This window comes from Peromyscus californicus, unplaced genomic scaffold (assembly GCF_007827085.1).
Source record: "Peromyscus californicus insignis strain IS unplaced genomic scaffold, ASM782708v3 Scaffold_20__1_contigs__length_68692818, whole genome shotgun sequence".
Taxonomy (NCBI): domain Eukaryota; kingdom Metazoa; phylum Chordata; class Mammalia; order Rodentia; family Cricetidae; genus Peromyscus; species Peromyscus californicus.
The window spans coordinates 2,754,446-2,765,419 of NW_026294503.1; the positions used below are offsets into that span (position 1 = coordinate 2,754,446).

At 50.3% G+C, this 10,974-nt stretch overlaps 1 protein-coding gene across 2 annotated transcripts; it reads left to right on the forward strand.

Moving 5' to 3' along the window:
- Positions 1-3,873: 3,873 nt before the first annotated feature.
- On the forward strand, positions 3,874-6,530 carry Osr2 (odd-skipped related transciption factor 2). Of its 2 annotated transcripts, none has more exons than XM_052747399.1 (3): positions 3,874-4,591; positions 5,551-5,650; positions 6,348-6,530. In XM_052747399.1, the coding sequence occupies exons 1-3, from the start codon at positions 3,936-3,938 to the stop codon at positions 6,528-6,530; spliced, it is 939 nt and encodes a 312-aa protein (XP_052603359.1). In that variant the 5' UTR covers positions 3,874-3,935. The 2 variants fall into 2 exon arrangements, with proteins under 2 accessions (XP_052603359.1, XP_052603358.1); XM_052747398.1 differs by having other exon boundaries at positions 3,936-4,591; positions 6,430-6,504.
- Positions 6,531-10,974: the final 4,444 nt, after the last annotated feature.

A 10,974-nucleotide genomic window follows, 5' to 3' on the forward strand; every position in this document is an offset into this window, starting at 1 on the left:
TGCGACGGAGCTCAGCGCGCTCGCTGCCGGAGGGGGATGGCCCTGCAGGGCTGCGGGCTCCGACTTCACCCGCAGTCGGCGGCGGGAAAGTGGCCCGGGCACCGCGCTCTGGGCGAGCGCTGAGCACGCCTCCAGAGCACGCGCGCTCTTTTTTACACATTCCGCTCCCACGGACCGACGAAGAACACGATCCGCTCCCCTAGATCATGTCCTCGGCTCCCGGGACTTCGCGCCGAAAAAGAAGTTCGCCCAGCTTGGACCTCATGACCTCTCCAAGCTGTGCGCGCTGCTGCCCCGACCTGGTCTGAACCGCGCTGCCCAGGCAGACCTCGGCGCTGGCGGTGAGTGTCTCCGGGGCCCGGCTGTAGCTGTCCTAAGGAAGGAAGGGATGTGGGGGTTCCAGGAGCGCCCCGGTTCCGTGTGGAGAGCCACAGGTTCAGAGAAGGAAAAGCACTCCCGTGGACCCCAGTCCGGGCCTCGTGCTCTGGCTCCCTCCGGTCCCTCGCACGCAACTCCCAACTAACACACCCAGTCGAACTTTTGTGTGCTGCCCCGAACTTTTGCGTGTTTGGTTTGGGTAGATTTACGCCTTCCGCAAGATTTATAAAAAGGCGGATCGTCATATTTTGTGGTCAAACCCCATCATCCCAAGACGTTGCTCCCCCGCTCTAGAAAGCCCGACCCACGCGTCCTACAACAGCCCCGGCTCGCAGCACAAAAGGGCCGGGGCACACGGTGCGGCCAAGCCGGCGACTCCGAGGGCACATTTCACGGGGGGGGGGGGGGGGGGGTCCGGTCATAGGTGATCCCCCCCCCCCCAAGCGTGTGCTGGCCTCTTGCTTTTTCCTTCCGCTCCCTCCTTTGCCGAGAGGGCAGCAGGCAAGCTCCCCAGGGGCTGAGACGCTCGGATTGTCGAGAAATAGCCGGGAAGGGAGTCGCGGTTGTGGGAAGAAGGGAGGACAAGGTGTTTGTGGAGACGGCCGCGCCGAGTCAGTCTCCCCACCTGTGAGCAGAGAACAAAAGAGCGCAGACTGCTCCCGAAGCGAAACCGGGTGCAGACAGCTCACTGCAGCCGACTCCACAAACTGCAGTCCTGAACAGAACAAGAAAATGACACAGGAGGAGCGAGGGAGCGGAGACAAACCCAGATTATGTGGAAGGCATCCTAATTTAATTAACTCCTTGGGAGGGCAGAGGCGCGGGGAAGGGGCAGGAGCTTGGTGGCTGCCCCCTGCACCTAATCAAGTCCCCCCCTACACACACACCATCATGAGCTCTTTCTTCTAGAGCTCTCTGGTTTATATAAAATTCTGTCGTATTTGAGTATTCAGCGAGCATACCCATCTATCCGTCATTTCACTCAGAAATCAATACAGATGGGTTAGCAGATGACCCCAAACTGTGTTATTTTTAGATAATTGAGTGTAACACCCCTGTTACCAAAGTTGAAGATCCTTTATCAAATTACCAGAGAGCCGGTGTTTTGAACGTCTCAGTAAACTGAAATAAATTAGTATGTACAATTCTCCCCTGCTGACAACCAGTGAAACTTACAAAACGTCTAACGCCTGGGAATTCCATTGAAAACTGATGAAAGAAATGTAGCCTCATCTCCATTGAACCGTTTGTGACTTTTCATGGTTTAACTTTCTCTCCTCGCAAAATTAAAAGTAACTAGTGGTCCGAAACAGGCCGGTGGAGAATTGACAGACAGCGGAGGGCTCGCAGTTAGTGCCTGAAATGGAGTGTGCACTCAGCCCCAACAAAACGAAAGTACCTTAGAGCTCTGCCTTCACTTATGCCATGGCTTGACACACATTGCCAGCGACCAGAGCGGGCTATGGGAACGCGAACTCCCTCGTTAGTTAGGCCAGCGGTGTGTGGAAGGTGTTTAGGGGAGTTCTGTTTGTGAAAGGGTTCCGGATGGCGCACTGGCTTGCTCTTCCTTTGCAAATTAAAGCAAACTTACTGTGAAGTGGCAGTTTGGGACCGACAGAAATGATAACAGTGTCCTTTATGCAGTATACGTTATTGGAGGAGGAGAGTGGGCGCAGACAGAGTTAAGATTGTGACCTTTGTGGCCAAGTTCACTTAGAGGATTTAGAGTTAAAAAAAAAATCATAAATGCTGATGGTCATTCTGACGACCAACACTCCATCCTGGCCCTACACGGCCTATGCTGAGGATCATGCCGTGCCTCTTGTATTTATTTCTAAGAAATCTAGTCTGGGAATACACCCAACTAATAATTTCGGTTTCCTCTCTATGTAGAAGAGAGGCTGCTTTTCAACACTAGGGGGAAAATGTTTTGACTCCCTGGAAAATCCTCATTACCCACGGAGAAGGAACTAAAGATGAAATTTATTATTTTTAATTGAAGAGAAAATAATCAGTGATGTTAGTAGAATCCCCCCCACACACACACACATACCATAGGAGAGAGTTTGAGGGCTGAACAAAAGTGAATAGTGATTTGTGTGGTGGGAAAGTTTATTACTAATGGGAGTTTACAGTTTCGGTTGAATGGTCTGACTGAGACCCTCTGACTGTTACACACCTCTCATTAACTCCCAGCCTGAACTCCCAGACCGCATACCACCAGGCAGAAGCAGTCCATTAATAAATCTCTTGTCTCCAGACTGTTCCAAGCAGCGGAGGAAGGTGGGGGCCCACGGAAGCAGCCAGTTCCAGCCCTGCCAGAGCGCTGCGTCATAGCGCAGCCCCCCTGAGCCTGCTGGCAGATACACCCCCAAGCACCACTTCAGAAACGCGGGGCAAGGACAGTCCGGTGTAGAAGGGGTTAGCGGGGCAGGGGGAGGGGGCAGGCCCTCCTGCCGGGTCCCAAGCCTCAGGTGTTGGGGTTAGCGGCGCGCTTGGCCGGCTTGCTTCCTTGCCTGGCGAAGTTCTTGCTCTGAACCCCGCACCTGGAGGCCACCCTCGGCGGGGCTGGCGGAGCCCGCTTATAACAGGGGGCGGCTGTGGGAGACTGTGGGCCCACTGCGCACGCAGGTGGGGCGCTCCAGGGAGCCCGGGCTGCCCAGTGCCGGGGCAGACAGCAGGCCACACACACCCCGGGCCTCCCGAGGGTGCCAGGTCGGGAAGCAGACCCCTCATTGAGAGCCTGGTGCTCAAGTCTGGGAAGAAGGGTTCGGGCCTCAGAAACGTTCTGTGTCCTCACCCCAAGCGGGCTGGCGTCTGGACCATCTGGAAGGGATCTTGGTAGGGGTGGGAGGAGGGGAAGGGGTGAGTCCAGGCCGAACCCAGCCCCCGGGTGTCACTTTCCTTTCCTGCGGGCCCGTCACTGCTGATAAATGGGAGGAAGGCCGAGGAAGGTGCAGGGAAGCCAGCGAGGTCAGCGCGGGGCGAAGCGGAGCCCTGCTAGTGCCCCGGTGAGCGCGGGCGAGGCGACCACAGCGGGGCACAGCGTGGGGACAAGCCACGCACGTGGATCGAACCAGGCCTCCGGGGCCGGCTGGGAGCCACGGCCTGCGGCGTCCCGGGGAGCTGGCCAGCTTCTCCGAGCCGCACCGCTGGCTCTGGGCCTTGGGGCCTTGACCCCTCAGCCCTCCTGATCCCCCCTAAGAGGATGCGGGTGACGGGGTCCAGGCTGGCGCGGCGCCGGAGCCCCCGTCCGCCTTTCTTCCCCGGGCCGAACCCCCTCTCGGGGAATCCGATCTTCCTGCCACCGCTCGCCAGAGGGCCACTTGCTGCCCTGGCCCTGGTGTCCTGGAGACGGGAACTTAGGCGATGTAACCGGCGGGGTAGCCCAAGGACTCGCGGGACTGAATAATAATCACGGTGTCTCCCTCTCTCCCCTGGACGTTTTTAGGGCCTCCTCTGCGTGCTGCTGTTTTTTTCTTTCTCTCGCGCCCGCCGGCCTCTGAGACCTGGAAGAAGGGGGCGGCTTCCCGCAGCCCCCCGGAGCCGCCAGGAAGATGGGGAGCAAGGCCCTGCCAGCGCCCATCCCGCTCCACCCATCGCTGCAGCTCACCAACTACTCCTTCCTGCAGGCCGTGAACACCTTCCCCGCCGCCGTGGACCACCTTCAGGGCCTGTACGGGCTCAGCGCGGTGCAGACGATGCACATGAACCACTGGACGCTGGGGTACCCCAACGTGCACGAGATCACGCGCTCCACCATCACGGAGATGGCTGCGGCGCAGGGCCTCGTGGACGCTCGCTTCCCCTTCCCCGCGCTGCCCTTCACCACGCACCTGTTCCACCCCAAGCAGGGGGCCATCGCCCACGTCCTTCCAGCGCTGCACAAGGACCGGCCTCGTTTTGACTTTGCCAACTTGGCGGTGGCCGCCACGCAGGAAGATCCCCCTAAAATGGGAGACCTGAGCAAGCTGAGCCCCGGGCTGGGCAGCCCCCTCTCGGGCCTCAGTAAACTGACTCCGGACAGAAAGCCCTCCCGAGGGAGATTGCCCTCCAAAACGAAAAAGGAGTTTATCTGCAAGTTTTGCGGCAGACACTTTACCAAATCCTACAATTTGCTCATTCACGAGAGAACCCACACGGACGAGAGGCCGTACACGTGTGACATCTGCCACAAGGCATTTCGGAGGCAAGATCACCTGCGGGATCACAGGTGAGGCTGGGAACTACGGGAAGGTGCATTTGCCCGTGAACTGTCCCGGCAGACATCCTAAGTGTCACTAAAATCCAAATCCCTCCCAAAGCCGGCTTCGGCGACCCACCAGCGCTTACCTCCCCACCCCAAGCCTGCGGCTGCTGTGTTCTTTGGGATGAGAAGGGGCCTTACTCGGTCCTCGAGCAGGAAAAAAATCTGGTAGCTTGGCTTTGGCCTAGGAGTCAGTAATTCTATTTCCTCTGGGTCGGCCTCGGTACTGAGTGAGGAGTGAAAAGTTAACCTCAGACCCCGGAGTCCTTCCAACTGGGTGGACTGGGTGGAAGGGGGTGCCGGTTTGGAGGCTGTGGGACCATTTCGGACAATCTATTGGTCTCTCCCCACCTCCCCGAGTACCCTAGAGTCGCCCACAGGCTTTCTTATTCTTTGAGGGGTCTCGAGGTCGCTGTATTTAGCAACAGCTCCCACCACCCTCACACCCTGGATTAGTAAAAGACAGCGGGCTAAAATAATTCCCACGGTAGGGGTGTGGAGGTTTCGCCGAAATCTTATCTGTGACTTCTGAGGTGGGACTTTCGTGTCCGTCCCCGAAGCGGTGAAGTGATTCCCAAAATCAGCCTCCACCCCACTCAGCCTTGCCCTCCGTCTTGATTTGGTCAGTTTAAATCCCAGGGAAAAGCCTGGAGGCCTGGAAGGGCTCTTTGTGCAGCGTGTGGAGCTCCAGAAATACGCCAGAGAGGGCGGTCAAGTGTAGATAAAGCCAGACGGCCGAGAATGTTCCCAAGAGTCTGTTAGCTGGGGTTAACTATAAACAGAATTTCACAGAAAATCTAAGAACAACATAAACAATAGACATTCTGTTTCCTTTGCCCTCTCAAAATTTCGTTAGAGTAATTGTGGAAAGTAAATCCTAAGCCAAAGGGATGATCATTTCAATGAAAATTTGTATTGATTTTCAGGTATATCCATTCCAAAGAAAAGCCCTTCAAATGTCAGGAGTGCGGGAAAGGATTCTGTCAGTCTAGAACTCTAGCAGTTCACAAAACTTTACATATGCAGGTAAGTTCATTTTCTTTAAAATTGCTTCATTTTTATCATTATGGCTTTACAAAAAGTGTTCAAGCCAGGGTCTGTTTCTTAACGCTCTTTTTAGGTTAGCTTTAGGGGGGGCAGAGACACTTGTGTTTTTTTTTAATATAAATGAATATTACATAACAAAGAATTTTTCTTAACGAACAGGCCAACCAGTCTATAATAAATCCTAATGTTAGTATTGTATTTTTTCATCCCATCTGCTCCGTGTTTAAAACTTCCGTGTTTGGGAGGAAATAAAGGTAATTTTGACAATGGAGCCATGGTGAAATCCCATATGCTCTCTTTCCCAGGGGCCTCATAATTTGTAGCTTTCAGGACGTTGAGGAATAGTTTAATTTTCCAGCAAACAGGAGCTTCATTTCCCGGGAGAATGGAGTTCCCTAGGAGAGCATTGCCCCCCCCCCTTTCCTGCCCTTGACGTGGCGATGAAATACGTGGCCACCGAGGTGGTCTTATCAGTGCAATCGGGCCTCCGCGGGCGCCTGTACGTGTGCTTCACGATTGGCGGATGAAGAGCACAGATCTGTCCCTGCAGGTCCCCTCTTTTGTTGTCGCGCGCTTGTCGTGTTAGGGCTTGGTACAGATAAGACAGAAACTGTTGAGGTGGGTGCCCGTGGTGGTGTGAAGGATTAATCCTTTGCCTTGCTTCACATCTGAACAGGAATCTCCACACAAATGTCCCACATGTGGAAGAACCTTTAATCAGAGAAGTAATCTGAAAACTCACCTTCTCACCCATACAGACATCAAGCCCTACAGCTGCGAGCAGTGTGGCAAAGTGTTCAGGCGAAACTGTGATCTGCGGCGGCACAGCCTGACTCACACCCCGCGGCAGAACTTCTAGCGAAGCCCCGGATCTGCCCTGTCCACGCCTCCCACCCGAGGGGCCCACCCCCACCCCCATTGACCCCAGCTCTTCCCTGGCTGCAGCCGCACCTGCAGCTCCAGAGAGTTAACTGTTCTTCCCGAGGACTGAGAACTCTTAGAAAGCCACACACTCCCCCCTTTTTCGCAACCAGCATGTACTAGATCCGTGTAGATATTCACGGCTCATTTTAGAGCTCTGTACATAGTGTCGTGGGTCTTCGTCCCGTTGTGTTGTTTCGTTTTCGTATCTTGTTGGATGCACCCAGACGTGGAAAATAGAAACCAAATTTATCTTTAAAGACTGTATTTTCAAAATAAAACTTTTCTTGTTTCAACGCTTCTTGAGATGCGTCTGCACGCTAGTCAACTTCTGTTTTCCCTGTGGGTTCCAGAGGGGGGGACAACCCCTGGAGATTCAATGGGAAGGGTGTTCTTTATTCCTCGGTTTTAAAAACAGGACTTCTCGTTCTCTTAATAAAATTTGAGCACTTCCTTTTTTTGTACTGTGGCATTTTGGGATGGGATCATGCCAGGTTTTTTTTTTCTTTCAAATATATAAAATTGAATCGCCTTGGAGTCCTAGTCCTCTTGTTTACTCCAGTCCCTACGTTTGTAAAGTTTATTCCTTCAGGTAAGTATACTGTAGTAATCACTGTTGATAACACGCTGTTCACTATTATGCCCTTGAAAGGCCCTGATGGCAAGAAATATAGGAGAGGAGCTCCGCGTTCTGGAAGTCCTTGACCTGTTGTAGAAGTTTATGGTGGGCAACTGCTCCTGCTTTAGACTTTGAACACTGATTTCTCACTATAAACACAGACTTTATCCTGCCTTCAGGGCACGAGTGTAAAATCCTCCTGCAGAACAGGAAGATACGGATGGAGAAAGGAGGAAGGAGAAACCACTTAGTAGTGTTTGCACACAATATTTCTTTCCAAGGGTGGAGATCAGTTCTGTCAGAAGGGTAGGATTTCTCCACAAAGCAAAGTGAGTGAGGTCACTGGCCAAGGTCTGCCCTTGGAAAAATGTCAAGTGTAGGCTACTCCTTGTAGGGAGCTTGCAGTAGATACGTGGTAGCCTTCTAAAGCATGCCACTCTTTCCCAAGTAGCTCTGGAGCACAGGACACTGGGGCAGTGGCAGCCTGGAGTCAGCAGGATTCGGGTGGAGGGCTCTGGGTGGAGGTAAACAGCAGATGGTTCCAGATGAAAGGAAAATGACTCAATTCAGAGAACATCCCTGGAACCTGTGGCCCAGTGGCCCAGTAGGCGCTCATAAATAGTTTAATACTGAATAACAGGCTGAATCAGGCATTCTCAGATTTCTTTTAAAAACTGTATTATTTGTGCAAGGATGGCTTGCCTAACCTCCGCAACAGGTCTTTCGTTTGTTTGATACCTTAGGATCTTCCAGAATGATAGGTGGGGATTTGAAGATAAAATTTGAAATTTCTCACCAGTGCCTGTTTGATATAATTTCCCAGGGGGTTTCAAAGCATTTTAGGTTCCTCTGTTATCCTGCTCTCAAGGGAGCTGGATGAGAGTCGCCTCTCGGTCTCCCACGGGCTCATTTCTCCACACCTTTCTCCTCACCTGTCTATGTTCTAACACAACACAAATGCATCCCCATAAAGAAGAAAGCTCAGAGCTTTCACTAGGAGTGAAGTGGTGTGTGTGTGTGTGTGTGTGTGTGTGTGTGTGTGTGTGTGTGTGTGTTTGTGTTTAGAGGAATTAAATGGCTGTTTATTTTCTTCTGTTTGTACAGAATTAACTCTGTGACCTCTCCTAACCCTGCTCTCTCAAGATTCTGCCTGCCTTGACATGGAAGATTTGAATACTTCAGGGCAGGATTAACATTGACTGTCCCTAGAGACAACCCCCCCCCCCCCCCCCCCCCCCCCCCCCGCCACCACCAATCTTTCAGGATTTTTCCATGTAGTCAGACTCACAACCCCACCCCCTACATACTACAAGTGTCACAGTTCCCCTGCACAGAGGTCAGGTGAATCATAAAAGAATGACCCTTGCCCATTACCAAGCTGCAAGCCTGTCCTGGGGGTCCCTACCACAGATAGATACGTGGATTGATACAGCCAGCGCATCATTTCCTCCCATTTATTCTAGTTGGTAAAGTAAGGCTCTTAAGTGAAGGAGGAAACACAGAGAGAGCCCAGAAGGCAGTTCCTCTTCCCATCCTCACACCATTTCAAAAGTCAAGGTCAATTCACACACAATTTATTTCCTTATTCCTTGATTTATCAAATGTCTGTTGTGTGCTTTTCAGTTGCCGAATCTTGTGACAGTTGCCCCTGCTCTTTGGTTTCATTTTTGCTATTGTTTTATGTAGAGACCAGGGCTTCCACAGCAGCTCAAGCTGGCCAAGAACTTACTTTGTAGCCCAGACTGGCTTTGATCCTTCTACCTCGGCCTCCTGAGTGCTGGGATAACAGGCATGGGCCACCACACCGGACCTGGTTTTCGTTTTCTGCTTCTGTCTTATGCACATAGTGGCACATTTAAAGACTCTTGACTTCTCAACTAATTTAGAAATCTGTATGATAGAGCTTAATTTAATAGCTCTTAGGTCCAGTGGCCATCTAGGCTCAGACAGGACAACGCTTTGTGACCTCCACACAAGTGACTCCACACAGTCTTCATGATTCCAGGTAAAATTCTGAATAGTTGATCCCTCTCCAAACTCTGCGGGTTTTTCTCCTCTATGCTTAAGTATGCAGGAAATGAATCTTGTGTGAGACATTCTTCTAAGACATTATAAGGACAAGGCAGATCTTGTGTCTTGGGAAATAGAGTTGCTGTTTTATTTTTTTGTTTTTGTTTTTGTTTTTTTTTTGTTTTTTTTTTTTAGTTCAGAGAAGAGTCATTATTTGTGTTTTAGATTAGCCTGTGTTTCCTTACACCCCCTATCATAGTCAACTTATGAATCAATTGCCTTGGCAAAAGACTTGGCAGAGGAAAGATCACCCATCATAACCACAGTGCAGAAAAATTAATGAACAGCAGTTACAAATGACCATTGAGTTGTGACTATAATATCATCTTGTCATCTGTGTGTGAGATCTGAAAGACATTTCTGAACACTAATTATACTGTGACCAGTTGCCTGTGTGGAATTATGAGTGAGGGTTAGATGCTCTCGTGGACACTTAGCTTGACGTGCAGGCCATTGCGGCCCAAGGCCTTTATTACTGCAATAATTAGCAGTATTATCTTGCCATATATCATTGTATAAGAGGAAAACTTCACAAAATCCAACTCTAAGACAACTACGTGCTTTAAAAGTCAGCAAATTCAGAGTCTAAAGTTATAAATCGGCCCAATTACCTCTGCTGATAAAATAAAAACAGTGTCGGGAATTTCCTCATTTCACCTCTGTCTCAAGCCTGGATGGGCAGCCAGCTCCTGGGAGGTGCTTGGGAAACAGAAGACTGTCAACACATCCAGGTTTCACACTATGTAGAAACAACAGAAAGTCTTAATATGAGATAAGTACGGAATGAGCTGCTTTTCTCATTACCATATCATTTCAATATTATTGTAATAAGGGAAGAGAACAAATTGACGAAACCATATAATACATTGCAAACACTTGTGCGTTGGGAAGATTACTCGTATTCACACTCACCAGTGTGTTATGTTGAGACAGTATTTCTCAATTTTTCCCTTCTAACATGTCACTTGACATTGATAGCTACTACTGATGACAATGATGAGCAATAGAGGGGGTGGAGACGCAGAATGATTCAGCTCTGATGACCTGAGATAATTCAAGTTCATTCTTGTTTCTTTTCTTCTTTTTATTACTTATTGCCTGCACCCCCACACAAATTACCTTATTATCTAAGCTATGTGAGTTTTCTTTATTGAAACAACCCAAAACAAGAATTGATAGTTAAAAAAAAACTATAAATAACCTTTAAAAGCCCACCCCCAAAAAATTTTTGTAAATTATGCCATATCTGCTAGGACAATTTTTAATAAAAGAAACAGAAAATGTAACTAGTAGGAGCTTCAACAACAGAGGATTCTTCTTTTGTTTGATAAGATGTCTTAAGACAAGGTCAAGGGATTTGTAATTCACTGAAGTGACAAGGTCATTTGGACCCAGTTCTTCCCACTTTTCTGTTCTTCCATCTTTACTGTGTAGACTGGGGCTCCCTTCACGGCCACAAGATGGCTGCAGCACCTCCAAGCCCATTGTTCACTCATCAGACACATTCCAGAGACAGAAAAAGATGAGCTCTTCCGTGTGTTTCTTTGTAAGAACTAGGAGTCTCTCCCACAATCCACCTGCAGACCTACCTGGTCTCTTTTGTCTGAAAAAGCAAGCTGTCTTCCTGCTCCTCCTCCAAGCACTAACAAGAAGAACACTATAGCATGGATGGCCAAGACTACATAAAATCACA